This window comes from Symsagittifera roscoffensis, chromosome 3 (assembly GCF_963678635.1).
Source record: "Symsagittifera roscoffensis chromosome 3, txSymRosc1.1, whole genome shotgun sequence".
NCBI lineage: Eukaryota > Metazoa > Xenacoelomorpha > Acoela > Convolutidae > Symsagittifera > Symsagittifera roscoffensis.
In genome coordinates this window covers 23,228,817-23,252,803 of record NC_087064.1, presented here as the reverse complement: position 1 = coordinate 23,252,803, position 23,987 = coordinate 23,228,817, and the positions used below count along the sequence as shown (strand labels likewise).

At 36.8% G+C, this 23,987-nt stretch overlaps 5 protein-coding genes across 6 annotated transcripts in view; 3 read left to right on the top strand and 2 right to left on the bottom strand.

Annotated features, from left to right (window-relative positions):
- The window catches only part of LOC134841636 (uncharacterized), a gene marked incomplete in the record, with an annotated part of 40,592 nt that extends 39,964 nt beyond the window's left edge, over positions 1-628 (bottom strand). Inside the window, 2 exon segments of the mRNA XM_063857668.1 lie at positions 1-98; positions 270-628. Coding sequence (XP_063713738.1) covers positions 1-98; positions 270-354 — 183 coding nt within the window.
- LOC134841892 (dnaJ homolog subfamily B member 6-like) overlaps positions 1-23,987 on the top strand; it is a 463,167-nt gene that overhangs the window by 67,726 nt on the left and 371,454 nt on the right. The window lies entirely within an intron of this gene.
- LOC134841887 (E3 ubiquitin-protein ligase NEDD4-like) overlaps positions 1-23,987 on the top strand; it is a 378,569-nt gene that overhangs the window by 67,727 nt on the left and 286,855 nt on the right. The gene's annotated exons all lie outside the window — the stretch shown is intronic.
- The window catches only part of LOC134841889 (leucine-rich repeat-containing protein 45-like), a 449,626-nt gene that overhangs the window by 194,073 nt on the left and 231,566 nt on the right, over positions 1-23,987 (bottom strand). The window lies entirely within an intron of this gene.
- The window catches only part of LOC134841891 (endophilin-A-like), a 259,814-nt gene that overhangs the window by 67,727 nt on the left and 168,100 nt on the right, over positions 1-23,987 (top strand). The window lies entirely within an intron of this gene.

Here is a 23,987-nt window from a genome sequence, read left to right as displayed (position 1 = left end):
GCTGGTGCTGACGGTCTCATGCTCCGGGGGTGAATCCATCACTTTCAAGAAGATATTTCTCCCCGCCTCCCCCGGTATCAAAAAGTATTCAGACCCTCCTATAAAACATATTGAAACTGGATTTGTTTTTAACTCAGTATATTATCTATAAAATCAAATTTTTTAATTGAAAGAAAATTCAATGAGTATCATTAAATACTTGTTAAACATCATTGAGCTCATACGCTTTTAAACATCCGGATCCTAAAATGATGGAGTTGATGACTCACCACAAGAAGATGCTCTCATGGATTCCAAACTGAGGGTGCGAGGAAGAGGAGGAGAGAGAGGCTGAAACTGAGAGATAGAAACCATCAATCAACACAACCATTCGCCGCTTAGAATCAAAAATAGACGCAAAGATCCTCGAAGAGCTATTTTTCTTTTAAAAAAAAGTTTCAATGACTTAATGCCATGAGCAAGACTAAACTTCAGATCGCTCAAAAGTTGCAATCATGCTGTTATCGAGTGGCTTACATAAGGTTTGAGTGCTCAATAATGAAAAATGTGCCGTTGAAGATCAAACAAAAACATATGGTATCCATATTTTTCAACAGTTTAATGAATAAGTAGATGTTACGTAGTTCACTTTTTAATGTTCCATAGGACTTTGACTATCTTTCATTTGGTACGATTTGACCGAACTATTCATACAAGTAGAAATACACATGGTTCACTGCATGGTACAGTGGTTCCTACAGATGCGGTCATATGACTTGTGCTTCGTGAACTCAATCCATTGTAAAAACAAAAATTAAAATTATTCCTCATGAAAACCAATTGCCGTACATAAAACCACTTTCATTCCAAAAGACTAAACAACAGGGAAGAACGACTTAAAATGTACGAAACTTAAGCATGAGTTTGTTTGACGAACAGTTTTCTGTAAGAAACAAAAGAAAAATCTGATATGACGAAATCTAGCAGAAAAATTGACACTAAGAAGCCAAATGAGAACTGCGTTTCCAGCTAGCGTTTATGTGTTCTTTATTGAGGGCTCAGAAGTTATATAAATTTTTGAGATAGTAGCTACTTGCTATAAAAAGCGTTTACTTACTTCGAACCTCAGGGATTCAACCCCTTCCCCAACCACAGAGTCCCTCCTTTGGTGTCATTTTATGACATCCATTTTAGGCCAAACAACCCAAACATTTTTCTGAAGGCGCCTTTGGCACCAATTTACATTCACTTAGAGGGGGAGCGCAAGACGAAACAACGCGTTGTTTTAGTCAAAATTTTCCGAAAAGTGCCCCAAAACGATTTTTTTGGCCCATTTTTTTTTCAAAAAGTTACCTGCGCCGCTATATCTTTTGTCAATATAGGGCCTTTATAGTGTTCTACGAGAGCTCGGAAAATCAATTTGGTTGACCAAAAAAAATTCGACAATTTGTTTGAAAAAATTTTGAAAATCCACCTCACCTCCCTCGAGAAAATCCTACATCTGCTCCTGATTGTAAGAAGAAAAAACTGGATAGAATGAATTTTTTGATTATGAATTTTTTTGGATGGAAGAAACCAAAAATTGATTATACTTTTTTTTAAAATGTAAACAATTTTGTGAATTGGCACAAATAATCGATTATATTGTCACACAGTTTCGTTAGAAAACTCACTAAAATTGACTTTGCTGTGATCAACACTGCGATTATGCAGTGTTGATTTAGTTTACCCGCTTTGATGTGTTAGGGCAAAATTCGATCCTAGTAAAATTTTAAGAAAATGTGCACGGGTTATTCGACTATAAATTCCGGTTTTAACAGTTGACATCAGTTTTAATCTACTATAATTAACGTTTTTTCTCTTTTCTACATCCACTTTTTCTCCAAAACGTTTCAATAATTCTAGTATTGTTTGCCTACAAAAAGTCAATACAGTTTGTCCAAATTATCAGAAATAATCCAAACAACAAAATCGTTCCAAACTGAATTGAGGCTAGCTAGTCGGTCGTAAGTATTTCGCACGACTCAAATTTTCACACTTGATCTTTGATTTTGTCCAAGTTTTATATTTTTCAATGTTTTTTCCAAAAACTATGAGCAGTCGGAACATTGAACGCTTTGCGTTGACATACGAGCAGTCCTATAATCCGTTACAATTGCTTACAATTCGTTATTGAGATCAACCGTACAATCTTCCCACCCCCCCCCCCCGTTACTGACCTACGGTAGACTGCCCTACTCAAGTATTAAGTCTCAAGAGGTTTTTCTGGATAAAAGGTGCTTTTCATAAAAAAAACTAATATAAAATTGTTTTGTACAATTTTTACGCAGGGTTGCAATTTTATGCTGTTAAAAACCTAGATAAATGTTTCATTTCAATTTTTTTTCAGTAAAACAATTAATTTCGAACCAATCTAGGCTATGCTCAAAAGCGGCTTTAAAAACCCACATTTTCTCCCCTCTAAACCAATTTGGAAAGGGGTGATTGACTGGTTGGTATTATTATTTTTATCAATTCAATTCAGTTTTTTTGTGCAAAAAATCCAGGAAAAATCAGGGAGTTCATCAGTTCAAAAAAATTTGTTTTTTTTGGCGATGTGAAATATTTACTATAAAGTTTAAAGCGTTTGGCTACAAAAGTATTACCCAAATGAGCACGTTCATCCCAGTGTACTCCCCTTCCCTAAAATTGGCATCGATTGAAAAAAAATTGAAAAGAACAGTTTTGTAGACAAAATCAACTGTAATTTTAATCATTTACTGTTTTTTATTCAACTTACATAAATACTTTAAACTGTCTTTCTTATTTCACAAGGCTCTCTCTCTTCTCTTTGCTCTCTCAAATCGCTATTAATTTAATTTTGAGGTTAATTCACTCTTTACCTGTTTCTTCTTATAATTGAAAGTAGGTAAAATTAGCTGTAACAAAAGAACATTTTGTCATAGCGCAGTTCAACTGTAACGAATCAAACGTTAGAGAATCACCTCCATTATGGCAGAGCATGCAGTAGATCCACCCATTTTGTGGAGAAAGTTGAGTGATTTCTTTCATCTAGCAGTGATCGCAAAAAAATTGTGGAGATTGAAACCTAGAAAGTCCAAAAAGAAACCTTCCACAACCTCTGTTCTTACAAAATCTGTAAAAATATTTCGTGAGCAGAGAGTGGATTCGACAATGAAGGTTTGCATCGATCAAGACAGAAAGGAAACGCTTGAACGGAATGCAGTTGGATGAAATGGACAAGCAATTACAATCGAAACTACAACTAGCTCTGGGAAATGACGACAATTAAGTTTTCCGACAAAAGTTCACTAGAATAAGAACTTTTCAGATTTTATTAAGTTTTGAGACCACTTGTCAACAGCCTACGCCAGGAAAAGGAAATTAAAATCAAAAAACAGCAATCGCTCAATCGAAATTCACGGAAGAGAGAATCGTTAAATCTGTTCTGTGGTGCTTAGTCGAAATGGCAAGAAACTGCGAAATATCTGAGGGAGAAGATGAGTGGATAAGACACATATTCACGAAAAAAATTGGCAATTTCTCAAATTCAAAGAAAACTTTTAATTGAAGCTCTAACTCTCCTTGAAGCATTAAATGTTAGACGCAGTGACGAGGAAGGAATTGTAAGTCTTCTGAAGTTGACAAACAGTTTTAAATTCGATTGATTGGTCTTCTTTATGGCAATCTTTTGTTCAATTAAACGCCAAAAAAATCTACTCTCAATATAGCAACAACTGTTTGAAATATGGCGGTACTTTTTCCAAGGGACAACTTGCAATTGACCCTGTTAAGGATTCAACCTGTACACCTGCGAAGGTCATGAAAAAAAATCCCTCGGGAAGGTTAACGTGCACAAAATGGGCATCATTGAAAGCTCTCAGAAACACATCCTTCACTTGTTAAAAGGTAGGAGCGTCCCCCTTCACCTACTAGATTCGGTAACAACAGAACTAAAAAGGCTTAAATCAGCTAGACAGATGCCTTAGCCTAATTGTCATCAATTGTAAACAGGACAAACGTATCAACATGGCATTAGACTCAAAAGTCATTAAGAAACAGAGATTCAAGAAAAAGTATCAAAAACTTTTTAAAAAAAAGTATCAAAGTTGGTCAAACATTTTGCAGCACAATAACTTCAAATAATTTCTTCGGAGAAGTCTGGTTTACAAACGTTGACGTGAAAAATGCTTACAACCAATTTTCATTAGATGATTTTGTCAGCAACCAAGGCAATTTTAGCGAAGTCTGATGCAAATCTGAACTGTATTTTACCTGCCAAATTTTACCGTTTTTTTTTACACACTCGACGTTATGCCAAATGTTTTTCAAAGAGTCATGGACTCACTTATTGGGATAATTTCTTTTACAAATTGTTATCTCGATGAAATCCTTAATGCATCCAAGGTAGGTTTTTCAAAAAACTAAGGAGCAGTCAAGAACATTTTATCTTTTTTGGCGCTACTAAACAATAGTCAATTTTTCAATGACCCGATACTCATACGGGAGCTTTCAAAAAAACAAGGCAAACAATTGTAAACAATTGAAAACACGCATTTTTACGTGAAATTCAAAACAAGAGTCAAAACAGATGCATCTCATAACGGACTCGGTGTGTCTCTCGGAAAAGTTTTCATGGGTTTTGTTGGAGGAATTTTCGTTTTGCACAAAGTTTTTTAAATTTTTCACAAAATATATTCTTTAGAAAAGTATAACATATCACAGAGCTTTTTTTCAGATTTTTCAGGAAATTATAGAAAAAAAGTTCATCCAAGTAAGCTAAAGAAATGGGTTGACTAACTTCTTCCCTTTAAATTAAAAAAAACTTTTTCACAAGAAAAATGGTTATGTTCACAGATTTGATTCCAAAAATCCATCTTTCAAAGCAATTTTATTCCACTTTGACGAAAAATTGTGGTATCAATAGTTGATAAAATGAATACGCAATTTATCCGAAAGTTTTCAAAAAAAATTACTGCGACGCGATTGGTTGAAGTTTGGAAAGTCCAGAATTTGCAAGCTCACGTAATTACCTAATAGCCTTGATTTTAAACTTGGTTAACTCGTCTCTTCCAATTAGATACTTAAAACACAATTGCACTAAAATTTGTCATTTTAAATGTATTCCACTGACAATGTTAAACTTTGATCAACAAAAAATTTTAATTCCAAAGTCAGCTTACTTTAACTCTTAATGGTACCTTAAATAACTCCCCTTCTTCAGGTATACAAAATGAAAATACTGCTAAAATTTAGTTATTCCTTCTACCTCCGGTATCCAAATTTCCATCCGTTTTTTGTCCTTCTATCAAAACATGAGAAACTGAACAAAAAATACCGTAAACTTTTGAAGTTTGATTTTTTCTCTGTTCAACATTGAAGCTTTTGCTCTCCTAAAAGAAGAAGATCTCATGCTGAGTGCCATAATCAAGGCACCTGAAAACAGAATACAGATGATAGAATCTGCAAAATTCGGATTTAGGGCGGCGAAAAGGATACTGTAATTCTAAAGAAGAACCAGTTTCCATTGGAAATTGGACATGAGTCAGGCTACCCTTGATCTTCAAAATCCTCCATCTCAAGCATTCTCTTCCAAAGTGTATTTAAAGGTAATTTACTTCGAAAAACAAAAGGAAGCTTTAAGGGAAATACTTTCTAGAGAAAATTGAACGAAAAAAACTCAAACTCAAGTGAATCCTTCGTCAAAAAATCTGACGAAAAGTGATCAGGAAATCAGAAATCGCTTTACCGATTTCAGAGTCGATTCATATTAGGCTCTTGACAGGAATTTTTTTTGTCCAATTATTTTCTACCCACAAAGTTGAAGTAGGTGATTACTGCCAAGGAGACTAAGAAACCTGGCCTGATAGCCAAAGAAGTTGAACTGGCGACCTCGGACAACAACATCATAACAAGAGCCTCAAATTTAACTGGTAAACCTACTAGAAGACAGCCGTTTTTATCTAAGAAAACTACCTTTACAACAAGTTAGATTACTAGCAGCCAATCAGTGCGCATTCCTTGGGACACATCGGATTTTGCGATTGGGAATGAATAGCCACAGGCTTTCCTTGTAAGAAAAGGGTTAGAGAGAGATTTATTACAGACCAGATCAAACTCACTGAACCTCAACCTTATTTGTATTTCACCTTAAGTAATGTAGCAGCTGAGGTTTTGGAACGACCCAACATCATAATGGCAACCCTTCTCCGGGTTATCCAATCAGTGTAATCCCCGCTTAATCATGAACCGTTGGAGACCAAATTTCACAACCTTTGGAGACCAAATACCGACCAAGTATAGCAAACCAGACACTGACACTCTATCGGACCTCCAAAAATCAGACCAATCAGTTGACACCTCAGTAAGATTCCCAGAGTAGGAGATTGAAGTCTCCTCGGACGAAGCTAAAACACAACCAGAGGCGATTGTTACCAACGGTAAAATACGTATTATGCAGATCTGGTCGTGAGAAACACGTAAATTCTACTGTCAATTGTTGTTTATAGATGTTAATGAAGAGATAATTAGGCCTACCGGATCCATCAGAGACTCTATCGTGATGGGCCTTTCACCGCCGACTGGGATTGAATCAACCGACATCATTCCAACTTGGATACAGAAATGAACTCTGATTACATCCCATCCCTATTCTCAGTTTACCAATCTCTCAGGACGATACGGTTGACACGGACAGTGAACTATTCGAAGCATAATTCAAAAATATCAAGCTGGGTGAAGCCGAAAACCGAAAGTTTTGATAAAAAAACGTTTTGTTAGTCGTAGTATTTCATGACTTTTGATGATATATATTCATCAATCTTGCAATTTGGAGTTCAGTACCAATTTTCTACCGGAATTTTTTTCTAGTCCCTCGGGTTGACTTACTTTCAGATTCTTATCAAAATGTGTCTAACTGCTCTAATCATCCTTATCAAATTTCAAACACATAACAACAGTACTACCCTACAGTGCCTTTTATTTATTTGATTGTCGTGGTTTTACTAACACACATCTGTAGAATTGGTGATTCTATTGTATAGCGTACATCACCTTTTTCGTTGAACCTTGAACATGCAAACTAAGAGTAGTAAGAGCTAATTCGTTGATGTAGTCTGTCAAGATCGGTAAAAAATAGAGTAGTTAAGTTAAGATCGAATTAAACTTGTATTTGAGATCATTTATCCACGAGGGATAGGACCAACATACGAGCTGTACAGCTCATCACGGCGAACCGCTGTTGTGCCCCTGCTTAAGAACTACATGCAAATGGGTTTTTATTGAAAATGGGTGCTGGAATATCCTCGGACAGCCCCCCCCCCCCAACTCGGGACCTACCGGGGCGGACTTTATGAAATTTAGTGGAGTGATACTAGAGATGATTTGACCCGGGCATGCAAAAAGCCGCACCCACCCGACCCCCCGGGGCCGAGTGATAACGGTTCCCGGAAGTGCAAATGGCCTCGCTGGAAATCCTTAACCATTGGTCCGATTGAGCTCATTTTTACGTATGTGGTAGCCCTAGGTGAGGAAAGCTTAAGTTTGAAGTTTCGGAACCACAAGGTTACCCCGGCCCGATTTACGTCCCTAAACAAACAAACCCCCATCCGACTTTCGGAGGCTATTTCTCGACCCCCAATGATACTAGGGAGCTGAAATTTACAGGGATGATAGATAGTGACATGGTCTATCGTATTTTAAGGCGATGACCCGACTGGGTGATAACGGGTTATTAGCACTTGGGAAAATTAACCCCTGGAGGTGTTAATAGGCAATTCGCGCAAAAAAGTGAGCAAGTGCATATCAATTTTATGGCACCTAAGTGTAGTATGACCCACTCTGATAAAATTGGTCCCTGTAAGTCTTAGTTCCCAGTTGAACTTTCCGGTGCTAATTGACCCTTTCCGGGAAAAGTGATAACGGGCCTTGAAAATTGAATAACTTAGGAAGTAATTGTCGGATATGGATGAAAATTGGTAGGCACGACCCTCGTGTAACCCCAAATCCTTTATAGGAGATTTGACCCCTGGTGACCTTTATTTGACCTTTTGGGTTTTAGCCCCAAAACCCTAAATTTAACACCGGAAAGTAGCCCAAATCATATGTTTTTTAATTAGGGGGGCTTTTTGACGATCTTATGGATCTGGTAACATTGAGTTGCATGTATGTGGAATTGCTAAGGCATTTTCCCCAAATCGATGGAATATCTTGGCTTAATGTATAATAGTATGTTGTTGAAATTATTAAGAAGGAGTTAATAAAACATTGAGTTCAATTTGACTTGGTGAATGAACTATAAATAGAAATGCGTCAACGGTACAGAAAAGTAGTCACATATTAATTTAGCTATGTAGGCAAGGAAATAAGGAATTAATTAATCCAAATGTTAGGATCATACAAGATATTCCAATGGCTTCTAGGGAATGTTTTATTGACTCGATTCGACCCCAGTTAAGGGAACGGCTTACCCCGAAGGTCGATTAGGTTGAAATTTGAATAGGTTACGTATGGGAATTTTTGGATTAAGTTGAACAGGAAATTAAGTTCACTGAGATTGTATCCTAGTCATGGGAGAAGGGAAAAGATACGGGAAAACTAAATAAAATCCTTGGACATTTTGAAACGTAAACATAGCTTGAATTAGGTTGGAGTTGCACTTGTTATTTGTTTAGCATAGCTTCGATTGGCATTTTGAACTTGGCATTTAAATTAATGTGATCATGCTGGAATTAAGAACTTGAACGCTGCTTAGGAGGCACTTAAATAAATGTTAAGACTTATACGGAATGTCGGATCTCCAACTAAAACTAGGGTAAATAGACATAAGACGCGGATGTTTCAGGATGACTTTTAAGCGTCACAACAATTTGGGCTACAAGCTAAGGTAGTCGCTTGATTCTCAAAGTAAAGTGAGAACGAAGTGTAGACAAAGGTTAAAAAAGTCGGTTAGAAAAAGTTACAAAAGCCTTAAAGGAACAACTTCGTGAAAGTTGTTAATTCATTGGGTGAGGTGATTTTTCTAGGTACTTCCGAGGATAAACTGTAGTTCAGAGGGATAACTCTGGAAAGATAGTAAAAAGTGGAATATTGATAAACCCTTGGAAGCAGTTAGTTGGTTAATAAGAATCGCAGACCCTTTTCCTTAATTGAACGAATAATTTATATTTCAGCCAGTTATAGGCTACTCTGTATCTGGTTATATTCATTTCTTAATTCATTCTAATGATTGGAATTGTTGTTGCGATCGACTATTGATTGACGGGCGAGATACAGTCGAAGGAGCACAAACCGAGGGGCAAGCAGCATAGTACAGTACAGAGCAGCCAACCACCAAATCAACCCTTTTGGGATTTTAAACAGTACTTGGAATCGGTTGCCCCGCTGACCTCATTACCAAAGGGAACAAATTGCGGCGGTGTGAATTAGCAAGCGAGACCGGCCTAGATATATTGTGAATTCCCCCAGTGTTTACAGTTCAGTACCAATTTTCTACCGGATTTTTTTTCTAGTCCCTCGGGTTGACTTATTTTCAGATTCGTATCAAAATTTGTCCAACTGCTCTAATCATCCTTATCAAACTTCAAACACATAACAACAGTACTACCGTTTAATGCCTTCTATTTATTTGATTGTCGTGGTTTTACTAACACACCTCTCTTTTTTTTGCGGGGAGAAAAGGATATGCTACTTTGTTAAAAGAAAATAAATTTTTTTCTGTTAAGAAGAAAGTTATGAATTACTGCTGCTTACTTCAACCTGTCATAATTTTTTTAACCGATGTTTTATATTTGACCTTGATTGGTTTATTCTTTTTGAGGGAGAGACTGTTCTTTCATTTTTAAAAGTTTTAATTTTGAGATTAATTCACTCGTAACCTTTTTTTTTTTAAATTGCACACAATTAGATTTAGCTGTAACAAACGAATATATTCTAAATTGAGAAATTTTGTAGAACAAAATTAGTTTTTCTAAACATTTATTTTAAAAAAATCGAAAGTAATCACAAAACTCCCGCGCGTTCACGCCCTAAACTTAGTCCTCCAACATAGCCCCTCCTCACATTCAAAATAATCCAGCCCACACTTTCGCCTGCCCCCTTCCCGGGTTGACAAAAAAATGCTTATCATACAATTTTCATATATGAAAAAAATGCTTATCATACTCTTTCATAGAATTTCATAGAGTAAAAAGGTATGTATGAAAATAGCAAAAAAAGCATTTTTTTCATATATGAAATTTTAAAACAAGCACTTTTTCCATACTCTAGAACTAAAATTTAAGCTTTTTTATCAGTCTCCTTATCGCCAAAATTGTATTAAAATAGCATGATAAGCCTTTTTTCCATAGTATGAATTTGTATGATAAGCATTTTTTCCATACTATGAAATTGTATGATAAGCATTTTTTCCATACTATGAAATTGTATGACAAGCATTTTTTCCATACTATGAAATTGTATGACAAGCATTTTTTTCATTCAAAATTAAAATTATTTTTTTGGTTACCAGAAAGCTTTAAAAGCGTCGAGTAGAATATGTATCTGAACCAAAACTCTTTAAAACCATTTTGAAATTTTGTATGAAAATTGTATGATAAGCATTTTTCCATAGACAACATATATGAAATTGTATGATAAGCATTTTTTCCATAGACACCATATATGAAATTGTATGAGAAGCATTTTTCTTCTATGGACGTCAACCCGGGTTTTCCTACAACATTTGCTCCCCAAGAATTACCACAAAAAGCCACCCATTTTACGTGCAGGGGGCGTGGGGTTAAAGGCAGGGAACGAGTTTGGCATGGGAGGGAGATCAAATGTACCCACAATTAAACCCACGTAAACATAAAGGAGCATAATTGACAAAAAAATTAGTCAATGCTCATCTTAGTCGAGGGGTAACGCTTTAACTACCGGGTCAACTGCTGCGCACAACTTATTAAAGTCAAATTTTTATCTAGCCCATCAAAAACAAGAAAGATATAATCTACAAACATTAGCACAAAACACCAAAGTCAGTTACGAAACTATTGGTTCATAGGAAGCGCCTTATTTTCTTATAGACGTGGAAATTTGTCCCGAAACAAATTTTAGAAACTTTATAGAAGTCAAGAAGTTGTCACAACTCTCGATAGTTGCCTGTTTGTTCCGTAATCCAGCTGAGACGCGGCAGTCTGTAAAAACCGTTTTGAAGGCCTAAAAAGAACGAAATTGATGAATGGTAGGCATTTACACCAACAGGAAGTGACTATAAGCAAGAAACGTCTAATTGGCTATGGCTGCCCGGGTCGAGCTCTCTTTTTTTCGACAGTCTCGACCATAAATCGATATGTTTTGACAATTTGGACCAAATTTTGGTATGTTAGGACCGTGCTCGACAATAAAATGTGCGCAACCGTGCGCGATCCAAGCAAGATAAGTTTCAACTGTGCTCGACCGAAAAAGTCTGTGCTCGACCGTGCTCGACCCAAACAAGATATGTTTCGACCGGGCTCGACCAAACTCAGGTATGTTTCGACTTTCAATCAACATGAAGTATCCAAACTGAAATGTTATAAATCGTGCTTTTCCGATAACATCATATGATGCTTTTTTGTCATAATGTATTGATTAGAGATATTTCCAATTGAAATGTTTTGTAGAGATGAACTAATTTTGAGCGTTTTTTCTTTTTTTAGAATACTGGTTTGCAATTTGGGTCAAAATGATAACAAATATGTTGATAATTGAACAAAAGTACTATTGTTTCCGAATTACCGCGTGACAAATGGCCGTCCTCGAGGTATGTTTCGACCGGACCGTCTATCCTTTGCTGGGCAAACTGCTAGGTGTCCTTTTGAGAAGGTTCCGCCGCACTTCATACAGGTGTTGCTCTTTTCTATATTGAGAGTTGGCTCTCTTTTTACAGTGAAATGGCTATGCGGTTTATGTACAGATGATCAGTTGGATTTAAAATTGTTTGTAAGTTTTGCTGGGCAAACTGCTAGTGTCTTTTTGAGAAGATTCCGCCGCACTTCATACAGGTGTTGCTCTTTTCTATATTGAGAGTTGGCTCTCTTTTTACAGTGAAATGGCTATGCGGTTTATGTACAGATGATCCGTTGGATTTAAAATTGTTTGTAAATTTCAAGTGGTTTAAAATTCCCTTTTCATCGATGAATGCTACGTTTGGTGCTTCTCGTGGTGGAAGAGTTTCTGTTAAAAGTTTCCTTTGGATGTCGTAGTTTTTCATGTTGTTTATGAAAGTATCTCTAATCATCCACTCTTCTTCTTCCGCGGCTATGTCGCACTTTTTAGTCATTTCTGCTAAGGCACCCCAAAATTTTTCGAGAGATTCTCTATCACGTTGTTTTCGGGTTAGCAATTTGTGTCGCTCAAATGTGACATTTGTCTTTCTTACAAAGGCGATTGCTAGGAAATCCCAAATTTCTTTAAATGAAATTTGCAAGATTTTTACCTTTGTAAAATTTTGTCCGAAGATTCTTTTTCCTTCGTTTCCTAAGGCCAGGTACAAGACTGATCGTATTTTTTATCTGCTTCCTCTAGTCGCATTCCATTGAAATTCTTGATTTCTGATTTAATGGAAGCTGATTCCTCTTTGTCGTAGCGTCTCTGTTCTTGAACGTTTCTGTCCATTCTCGACTTTCTTTGGTTTTCCGTTTCGCCGTCCAACGGATTTTACAGATTTGGAGGTTGAGGATGATGTCTCTCCAAAGAATTTAGTAGGTTTTCGATGTCTATATTTTCTTAAGCTCCAATCGCTCCAATCTTCCCAGGGAATGGGGGATCTACGGTATGCTTTTGCCAAAATGGAGGTATTCCTCTCACGTTAGATTCGTTATTTGACTGCGCCATGATAAAATGTTACTTTGTTGTAGCTAATTCTAAGTTATACAATTAAAAATAATAAAAGAATAAAAGTGATTTAGACTAAAGTTTACACATTAAAAAGTGAGAAATCATTCTCTCCGGCGGAGAGAATGGCAAGTGAAGGTCATATGTAAGTGACCTGTTAACTAATTTAGTTAAGAAAAGTTTGCAATAGATGCAAGATAAAATGCGAATCACAACACGTATCTTCAGTTTCCGACCCTATAGGTCTCGTAGCGCCCTATACCGTAAGAGCGCGATTATTGTTGAAATAAATCTGGTGCATTAATGGCCAACAATGGGATGATGAGCTACCCGTTGATATCAAGACAAAATTTCTTGCCTGGCACTCTGGTTCTTGCCTGGTTTGCTATCTCTAAGAAAAAGGAGAATAAAGCGCAGCTCTTTCTCCGCACCAATTGATTGGGTTGAGTTACACATATTCGGTGACAGCTCAGAAGAACTTTTTTGTGCTGTAGCTTTTCTTCGCGCCCGTGTGAAAACTTGACTCGAAACACAAGTTGCCTTTGTCTTTGGAAAAGCATGAGTCGCGCCCATGTCGGCCAACCTCCCTTCACAAACTATGGTGTTCATTATTTTGGACCTTCTTACGGCTCAATCAGGAGGAGTTCTGAAAAGCGATGGTGCTGCCTTTTTAAATGTATGACCATAAGAACTGTACATATTGAGATTGTCTCATCCATGGACACGAGTTCGTGTGTAATGGGAATTGAAAGACTCATTGCCTGTCGCGGAACTCCATCAGTCATTAGGTCCGATAACGGCACCAATTTTGTGGGAGCCGAGTAAGATCTCTTGAATTGTATTCAGTCGTGGAACGGACAAGCACCCCCAGAGCTGGCGAAAAAGGGCATTAAGTGGAAATTTAACCCCCCGGCAGCCCCGCATCACAGTGGTTCTTGAGAACGTCTCGTTCGGTGTTGTAAAAGGGTACTCTACGCAATAATAGGAGTAGAAAGCTCACTCCCGAACTCCTTGAAACAACTTTCTGTCTCGTAGAACAATCACTGAACGCTCGACCTATAACATCAGTAAGTGCAAGTCCGGATGGTTTTGAGGTGTTAACTCCTAATCTCTTTTTGTTAGACCGAAATGGTACTAGCTTCCCTTCTCTCTCTTTCCAGGAGCACTTCGACCATCGAAAGCAACATATCCGAGCGCAAAGCTACGCCAACGCAATTTGGAGTCGTTGGCTGCGAGATTATGTACGAGCGCTGAATAGACGCAGTAAGTGGCACTCCGATAGTGACGTTATTTTAAAATTAGGGCATACAGTGTGGATTGTTAACGAACGCAGCCCAAGGGACACTACCCTTTGGCTCGTATAAAAACCCTTAATTGCGGAAAAAGACAATATAGCGTGATATAACTCGACAGGCCGTAAAACTCGCACCCGTTTTGGCTCCTTTGGGTGCGAAAGATGTTCAGGCTCAAATTATTGAAGTCATTATAGCGCGAAAGTGAAAAAGCTAAAATAAGATTTTCTTAGACAAAAGCCTTTGAAACTACTGGTTTGTCCGATTAAGGTCAGTTTGCTATCAAAAATGTTTACAGATTTTGAGTTGGTTGAGAAACGTTTTTGATAACATGTTAACCGGAAGCTGTTTACCTTATTATTTACTATTTATTGTCATATTATTTGTTTAAAGTGCCGATAATTTACAGATGTTGAAGCAGGTTTTTTTAGATCTTACAGGATACGAGAGTGCGCCCCAAGGTCACTGGCTTTTTTCTCGTGATCGCTCATTGAGGACCATCGAGAGCCATTTGATTGCGGATTGTAGACCATCGAGAGCTCTTTGATCGGCCATGGGAATTTCAATTCGAGAGCCATCTTCATTTGGAGGGATTAATTTTTGTTGGCAATTGTGATTTGTTGTTAATTATGCTCTTTAATAGGCAAGTTTTTGTAGCTCAGTATCATTTATTGGGGAACTACTTTTTTTTTGGAAAAATGAGCTTCAAACTGCTTTGGTTTGGATGCTTGCCTAGCTTCATTCGACGATGATATAAAGTATTCTTGTCCTCGAAGTACTTAAAATCAACTATAACGGTAGAGGTAATCTTTCCATTGCCCTCGTTGTGAGAATGACAAGCTTTTATTTCTGCGTGAACAATTTTATACTCAAGTTCTTACAGGAAGAACTCGCATATACAACACCTGAGGTTGTCAATGTTCAATGTTCAATTCCAGATATCGTTCCTGTTCTGATAATTGCAGTTCTAAGTATGTTTCTAAGTACGATCTGCTCACTTTGTTTTGTGATTCTTTTGTCTTTTTTTCGGAGATCTTCGAGAGTAATTTTTGAATATCCTTCACTAATTGGTCATGATTTGCTTATTACTTAATTTGAAACAATGCATTGAACTTCGTGTCCGCCATCTGAAACTATTTATTAAGTTTACCACAACACTTAGACAAAATCGCAAGCTAGATGAAATGAAAAAAAAGTAGAAAAAAATGGAATCACACTGCCGCGGAAAAAGAAAGATCCAAAAAAATTTGCTTATTACATCGCTGATTTCGATAATGCGACCAAGTTTTCAATTTGAAAGCGCGTTTGACTCAAACTGGGTAAAAAATAATAATTTTTGATGTGAACGAAAAGGGCAATAAATTCTTCATAGATTGCTATGATGCAAAATTTGGACCAACATCGTTTTATCGAAAACGGAGTAATTTTGGCTTCTAGTTTTAAAATTAACGCTAACAAACCGGGCGGAGTGTTGATCAAATAAGATCAAAGGAAAGCTTTTTAGGAAGTGAAATGAAGGGTTCAATCACCAAAGCAATTAAACAGCAAAATGGATTCTTTTTAGTGCTTTGGGAGAGGTCAAAAATCAATCTGGTTGACCTTTAAAAAAGTCGACAATTTTTTGAAAATCCGCGCCCTCCTCGAGACAATTTTAGACCCACCACTGGAAAATGTGATGACAAAAAAATATCTAAGTATACGTGGGTGCTCAGTGCGAGCGCTCGCTTATTTACTGCTTGAAGTGACTGTTTTCAAACCGCAGATTCTAATACATCAAGGTAAAATGTTTTGAGCTCAAGGCACCAAAAGATTTTAGATGGCAGAAATTTTCGCCAAAAAATGTTGTTTACAAAGTCAAAGTTTGCTTGGATAAAAAATCGACCCGAGCGTAAAATGTCTGTTACTTTTATCAGACGTCGGAAAAATTGCCTAGATTTTCAGAAATCTCAAAAGCAGTAAACTCAGCTGCTCTCATACTTAATAAATGGATGTAACTAACATTACGCGGCTAAACTGTGCATTTCGTGCATCGTTAACGGAATTCCCAACAGCCCAAATCAGGTTTGTCGCGGATTCCGCATCATTGCTACTTTTCTTTGATTTTTTTTATTGCTTTGGATTCCACAAACAATAACCTAAAACACTGTATAAATTTCAAATAAACCTAAATCTCAAATACTGCCCTAATGAATTCACTAGAATCGGATTAAACTAGATCAGTATTTGCGATTGATGGAATTCCAAATTTTGACCGGTTTTTGGGATCGATGCAAGCTCAAACATTGATCTAATTCGGCAATATGTTGTGCGTTATGTTTCCAAAAAAAAACAATTTATTCGATGTTGTGTTTATTCGGTGTTTTGTTCCCAAAACCAGTATTTGGGGTTGATGCAATCACAAATACTGATCTAATTCGGCGATTTGCTTTGTGTTGTGTTTCTAAACACTCACTATCCAATTACTCCAATTTTTGAATTTATTCGTTGTTGTATTTCCAAAATAGTGATCAGTGTTTCCAAAATTTAAAAGCAAGGACCTAACTATTGTCAGCGGAATCCACGAACAATTCTCAAAACTTTGCTTAAATAAATTGGCGGAGGTCACCTTTTAGTTAACCAATGGAGTCCACCAATTTAGTTGGAGTCCACCGATGGAGTCCACCTTTTAGTTAGTCAACCAATTTAGTATAAACTCCGCCTTGGAGTCCACCAATTTAGTTGGAGTCCACTGATGGAGTCCACCTTTTAGTTAGTCCACCAATTTAGTTTAAAATCCGTTTTTAAAGTCTGCAATGCTATAGTGTTAGCAAATGTGAGTTGTTGCTAATTATGCTTTTTAACAGGCAAGTTTTTGTAGCTCAGTATCATTTTTTGGGGAGCAATTTTTTTTTGGAAAAATGAGCTTCAAACTGCTTTGGTTTGGATGTTTGCCTAGCTTCATTCGACGATGATAAAAAGCATTCTTGTCCTCGAAGTACTTAAAATCAACTCTAATGGTAGAGGTAATCTTTCCATTGCCCTCGTTGTGAGAATGACAAGCTTTTATTTCTGCGTGAAAAATTTTATACTCAAGTTTATGCAGGAAGAACTCGCATATACAACACCTGAGGTTATCAATGTTCAATTCCAGATTTCAATAAGATTGCTTTTTCGTGAAAGATATCGTTCCTGTTCTGATATCTGCAGTTCTAAGTATGTTTCTTCTTTCTCCAGCATCACGATCTGCTCACTTTGTTTTGTGATTCTTTTGTCTTTTTTTCGGAGATCTTCGAGAGTAATTTTTGAATATCCTTCACTAATTGGTCATGATTTGCTTATTACTTAATTTAAAACAATGCATTGAACTTCGTGTCCGCCATCTGAAACTATTTATTAAGTTTACCACAACATTTAGACAAAATCTCAAGTTAGATGGAATGAAAAAAAAAGTAGAAAAAAAATGGAAATTGATACCAAAATCACACTGCCGTGGAAAAAAAAGATCCGAAAATATTTGCTTATTACATCGCTGATTTCGATAATGCGAACAAGTTTTCAATTTGAAAGCGCGTTTGTCACAAACTGGGTAAATAATAAAAAATTTTGATGTGAACGAAAAGTGCAATAAATTCTTCATAGATTGCTATGATGCAAATTTTGGACCAACATCGTTTTATCCAAAACGGAGTAATTTTGGCATCTTGGTTTAAAAATAACGCTAACAAGCCGGGCGGAGTGTTGATCAAATAAGATCCAAGGAAAGCTTTTTAGGAAGTGAAATGAAGTGTTAAATCACCAAAGCACTTAAACAGCAAAATGGATTCTTTTTAGTGCTTTGGGAGAGGTCAAAAAATCAATCTGGTTGACCTTAAGAAAATTCGACAATCTTGTCGAAGATTTTTTGAAAATCCGCGCCCCCCTCGAGACAATTCTAGACCCAACACTGGAAAATGTGATGACAAAAAAATCTCTAAGTATACATGGGTGCTCAGTGCGAGCGCTCACTTATTTACTGCTGGAAGTGACTATTTTCAAACCGCAGATTCTAATATATCAAGGTAAAAAGTTTTGAGCTCAAGGCACCAAAAGATTTTAGATTGCAGAATTTTTCGCCAAAAAATGTTGTTTACAAAGTCGAAGTTTGCTTGGATAAAAAAACGACCCGAGCGCAAAATGTCTGTTACTTTTATCAGACGCCGGAAAAATTGCCTAGATTTTCAGAAATTTTCAAAAGCAGTAATTTCAGCTGCCCTCATACTTAATAAATGGATGTAACTAACATTACGCGGCCAAACTGTGCATTTCGTGCATCGTTAACGGAATTCCTAACAGCCCAAATCAGGTTTGTCGCGGATTCCGCATCATTGCTACTTTTCTTTGATTTTCTTTGCTGCTTTGGATTCCACAAACAATTATCTAAAACATTGTATAAATCTCAAATAAACCTAAATCTCAAATACTGCCCTAATGATTTCACTAGAATCAGATTCAACTAGATCAGTATTTGCGACTGATGGAATTCCAAATTTTGACCGGTTTTTGGGATCGATGCAAGCTCAAACACTGACCTAATTCGGCGATTTGTTTTGCGTTAGGTTTCCAAAAAAAAACAATTTATTCGGTGTTGTGTTTATTCGGTGTTTTGTTCCCAAAACCAGTATTTGGGTTTGATGCAATCCCATATACTGATCTAATTCGGCGATATGCTTTGTGTTGTGTTTCTAAACACTCACTATCCAATTACTCCAATTTTTGGATTTATTCGTTGTTTTGTTTCCAAAATAGTGATCGGTGTTTCCAAAATTTAAAAGCAAGGACCTAACCATTGGCAGCGGAATCCACAAACAATTCTCAAAACATTGCTTAACTAAATTTGCGGAGGTCACCTTTTAGTTAACCAATGGAGTCCACCAATTTAGTTGGAGTCCACCGATGGAGTCCACCTTTTAGTTAGTCAACCAATTTAGTATAAACTCCGCATTGGAGTCCATCATTTTAGTTGGAGTCCACTGATAGAGTCCACCTTTTAGTTAGTCCGCCAGTTTTGTTTAAAATCCGTTTTTAAAATTTGCATTGCTATAGTAAGACTTCCAGCTCTAGCTTTTTATTGTTCATCTGCGAGTTTAGTTGGAAACAAAATTCGGAATCCACTAAGAGTTTGCGGAATCCACTTACATTGCGGTTCCACTTACATTTTGTGGAATCCACTCACAGTTTCGGAATTCAGAACAAGTAGCTAAATTGGCTTGTTGCGAAATCCGCGACACAAAAAATGTGCCGACAAAATTTACGTTACAGGTATTTGTACGCGGAATCCACGGCATCTTTGTAAGAGGAATCGATTTACATTTTGGCGAAAAAGGGCATTAAGTGGAAATTTAACCCCCCGGCAGCCCCGCATCACAGTGGTTCTTGGGAACGTCTCGTTCGGTGTTGTAAAAGGGTACTCTACGCAATAATAGGAGTAGAAAGCTCACTCCCGAACTCCTTGAAACAACTTTCTGTCTCGTAGAACAATCACTGAACGCTCGACCTATAACATCAGTAAGTGCAAGTCCGGATGGTTTTGAGGTGTTAACTCCTAATCTCTTTTTGTTAGACCGAAATGGTACTAGCTTCCCTTCTCTCTCTTTCCAGGAGCACTTCGACCATCGAAAGCAACATATCCGAGCGCAAAGCTACGCCAACGCAATTTGGAGTCGTTGGCTGCGAGATTATGTACGAGCGCTGAATAGACGCAGTAAGTGGCACTCCGATAGTGACGTTATTTTAAAATTAGGGCATATAGTGTGGATTGTTAACGAACGCAGCCCAAGGGACAATACCCTTTGGCTCGTATAAAAACCCTTAATTGCGGAAAAAGACAATATAGCGTGATATAACTCGACAGGCCGTAAAACTCGCACCCGTTTTGGCTCCTTTGGGTGCGAAAGATGTTCAGGCTCAAATTATTGAAGTCATTATAGCGCGAAAGTGAAAAAGCTAAAATAAGATTTTCTTAGACAAAAGCCTTTGAAACTACTGGTTTGTCCGATTAAGGTCAGTTTGCTATCAAAAATGTTTACAGATTTTGAGTTGGTTGAGAAACGTTTTTGATAACATGTTAACCGGAAGCTGTTTACCTTATTATTTACTATTTATTGTCATATTATTTGTTTAAAGTGCCGATAATTTACAGATGTTGAAGCAGGTTTTTTTAGATCTTACAAGATACGAGAGTGCGCCCCAAGGTCACTGGCTTTTTTCTCGTGATCGCTCATTGAGGACCATCGAGAGCCATTTGATTGCGGATTGTAGACCATCGAGAGCTCTTTGATCGGCCATGGGAATCTCAATTCGAGAGCCATCTTCATTTGGAGGGATTAATTTTTGTTGGCAATTGTGATTTGTTGTTAATTATGCTCTTTAATAGGCAAGTTTTTGTAGCTCAGTAGCATTTTTTGGGGAACTACTTTTTTTTTGGAAAAATGAGCTTGAAACTGCTTTGGTTTGGATGCTTGCCTAGCTTCATTCGACGATGATATAAAGTATTCTTGTCCTCGAAGTACTTAAAATCAACTATAACGGTAGAGGTAATCTTTCCATTGCCCTCGTTGTGAGAATGACAAGCTTTTATTTCTGCGTGAACAATTTTATACTCAAGTTCTTGCAGGAAGAACTCGCATATACAACACCTGAGGTTGTCAATGTTCAATTCCAGATTTCAATAATATTGCTTTCTCTTGAAAGATATCGTTCCTGTTCTGATAATTGCAGTTCTAAGTATGTTTCTAAGTACGATCTGCTCACTTTGTTTTGTGATTCTTTTGTCTTTTTTTCGGAGATCTTCGAGAGTAATTTTTGAATATCCTTCACTAATTGGTCATGATTTGCTTATTACTTAATTTGAAACAATGCATTGAACTTCGTGTCCGCCATCTGAAACTATTTATTAAGTTTACCACAACACTTAGACAAAATCGCAAGTTAGATGAAATGAAAAAAAAAGTAGAAAAAAATGGAATCACACTGCCGTGGAAAAAGAAAGATCCAAAAAAATTTGCTTATTACATCGCTGATTTCGATAATGCGACCAAGTTTTCAATTTGAAAGCGCGTTTGTCTCAAACTGGGTAAAAAATAATAATTTTTGATGTGAACGAAAAGGGCAATAAATTCTTCATAGATTGCTATGATGCAAAATTTGGACCAACATCGTTTCATCGAAAACGGAGTAATTTTGGCTTCTAGGTTTAAAAATAACGCTAACAAACCGGGCGGAGTGTTGATCAAATAAGATCAAAGGAAAGCTTTTTAGGAAGTGAAATGTAGGGTTCAATCACCAAAGCAATTAAACAGCAAAATGGATTCTTTTTAGTGCTTTGGGAGAGGTCAAAAAATCAATCTGGTTTACCTTTAAAAATTTCGACAATTTTTTGAAAATCCGCGCCCTCCTCGAGACAATTTTAGACCCACCACTGGAAAATGTGATGACAAAAAATCTCTAAGTATACGTGGGTGCTCAGTGCAAGCGCTCGCTTATTTACTGCTTGAAGTGACTGTTTTCAAACCGCAGATTCTAATACATCAAGGTAAAAAGTTTTGAGGTCAAGGCACCAAAAGATTTTAGATTGCAGAAAATTTCGCCAAAAAATGTTGTTTACAAAGTCAAAGTTTGCTTGGATAAAAAATCGACCCGAGCGTAAAATGTCTGTTACTTTTATCAGACGTCGGAAAAATTGCCTAGATTTTCAGAAATTTTCAAAAGCAGTAAACTCAGCTGCTCTCATACTTAATAAATGGATGTAACTAACATTACGCGGCTAAACTGTGCTTTTCGTGCATCGTTAACGGAATTCCCAACAGCCCAAATCAGGTTTGTCGCGGATTCCGCATCATTGCTACTTTTCTTTGATTTTTTTTATTGCTTTGGATTCCACAAACAATAACCTAAAACACTGTATAAATCTCAAATAAACCTAAATCTCAAATACTGCCCTAATGAATTCACTAGAATCGGATTAAACTAGATCAGTATTTGCGATTGATGGAATTCCAAATTTTGACCGGTTTTTGGGATCGATGCAAGCTCAAACACTGATCTAATTCGGCAATATGTTGTGCGTTATGTTTCCAAAAAAAAACAATTTATTCGGTGTTGTGTTTATTCGGTGTTTTGTTCCCAAAACCAGTATTTGGGGTTGATGCAATCAAAAATACTGATCTAATTCGGCGATTTGCTTTGTGTTGTGTTTCTAAACACTCACTATCCAATTACTCCAATTTTTGAATTTATTCGTTGTTGTATTTCCAAAATAGTGATCAGTGTTTCCAAAATTTAAAAGCAAGGGCCTAACCATTGTCAGCGGAATCCACGAACAATTCTCAAAACTTTGCTTAAATAAATTGGCGGAGGTCACCTTTTAGTTAACCAATGGAGTCCACCAATTTAGTTGGAGTCCACCGATGGAGTCCACCTTTTAGTTAGTCCACCAATTTAGTTTAAAATCCGTTTTTAAAATCTGCAATGCTATAGTGTTAGCAATTGTGAGTTGTTGCTAATTATGCTTTTTAACAGGCAAGTTTTTGTAGCTCAGTATCATTTTTTGGGGAGCAATTTTTTTTTGGAAAAATGAGCTTCAAACTGCTTTGGTTTGGATGTTTGCCTAGCTTCATTCGACGATGATAAAAAGCATTCTTGTCCTCGAAGTACTTAAAATCAACTCTAATGGTAGAGGTAATCTTTCCATTGCCCTCGTTGTGAGAATGACAAGCTTTTATTTCTGCGTGAAAAATTTTATACTCAAGTTTATGCAGGAAGAACTCGCATATACAACACCTGAGGTTATCAATGTTCAATTCCAGATTTCAATAAGATTGCTTTTTCGTGAAAGATATCGTTCCTGTTCTGATATCTGCAGTTCTAAGTATGTTTCTTCTTTCTCCAGCATCACGATCTGCTCACTTTGTTTTGTGATTCTTTTGTCTTTTTTTCGGAGATCTTCGAGAGTAATTTTTGAATATCCTTCACTAATTGGTCATGATTTGCTTATTACTTAATTTAAAACAATGCATTGAACTTCGTGTCCGCCATCTGAAACTATTTATTAAGTTTACCACATTATTTAGACAAAATCTCAAGTTAGATGGAATGAAAAAAAAAGTAGAAAAAAATGGAAAATGATACCAAAATCACACTGCCGTGGAAAAAAAAAGATCCAAAAATATTTGCTTATTACATCGCTGATTTCGATAATGCGAACAAGTTTTCAATTTGAAAGCGCGTTTGTCACAAACTGGGTAAATAATAAAAAATTTTGATGTGAACGAAAAGTGCAATAAATTCTTCATAGATTGCTATGATGCAAATTTTGGACCAACATCGTTTTATCCAAAACGGAGTAATTTTGGCATCTTGGTTTAAAAATAACGCTAACAAGCCGGGCGGAGTGTTGATCAAATAAGATCCAAGGAAAGCTTTTTAGGAAGTGAAATGAAGTGTTAAATCACCAAAGCACTTAAACAGCAAAATGGATTCTTTTTAGTGCTTTGGGAGAGGTCAAAAAATCAATCTGGTTGACCTTAAGAAAATTCGACAATCTTGTCGAAGATTTTTTGAAAATCCGCGCCCCCCTCGAGACAATTCTAGACCCGCCACTGGAAAATGTGATGACAAAAAAATCTCTAAGTATACATGGGTGCTCAGTGCGAGCGCTCGCTTATTTACTGCTGGAAGTGACTATTTTCAAACGGCAGATTCTAATATATCAAGGTAAAAAGTTTTGAGCTCAAGGCACCAAAAGATTTTAGATTGCAGAATTTTTCGCCAAAAAATGTTGTTTACAAAGTCGAAGTTTGCTTGGATAAAAAAACGACCCGAGCGCAAAATGTCTGTTACTTTTAT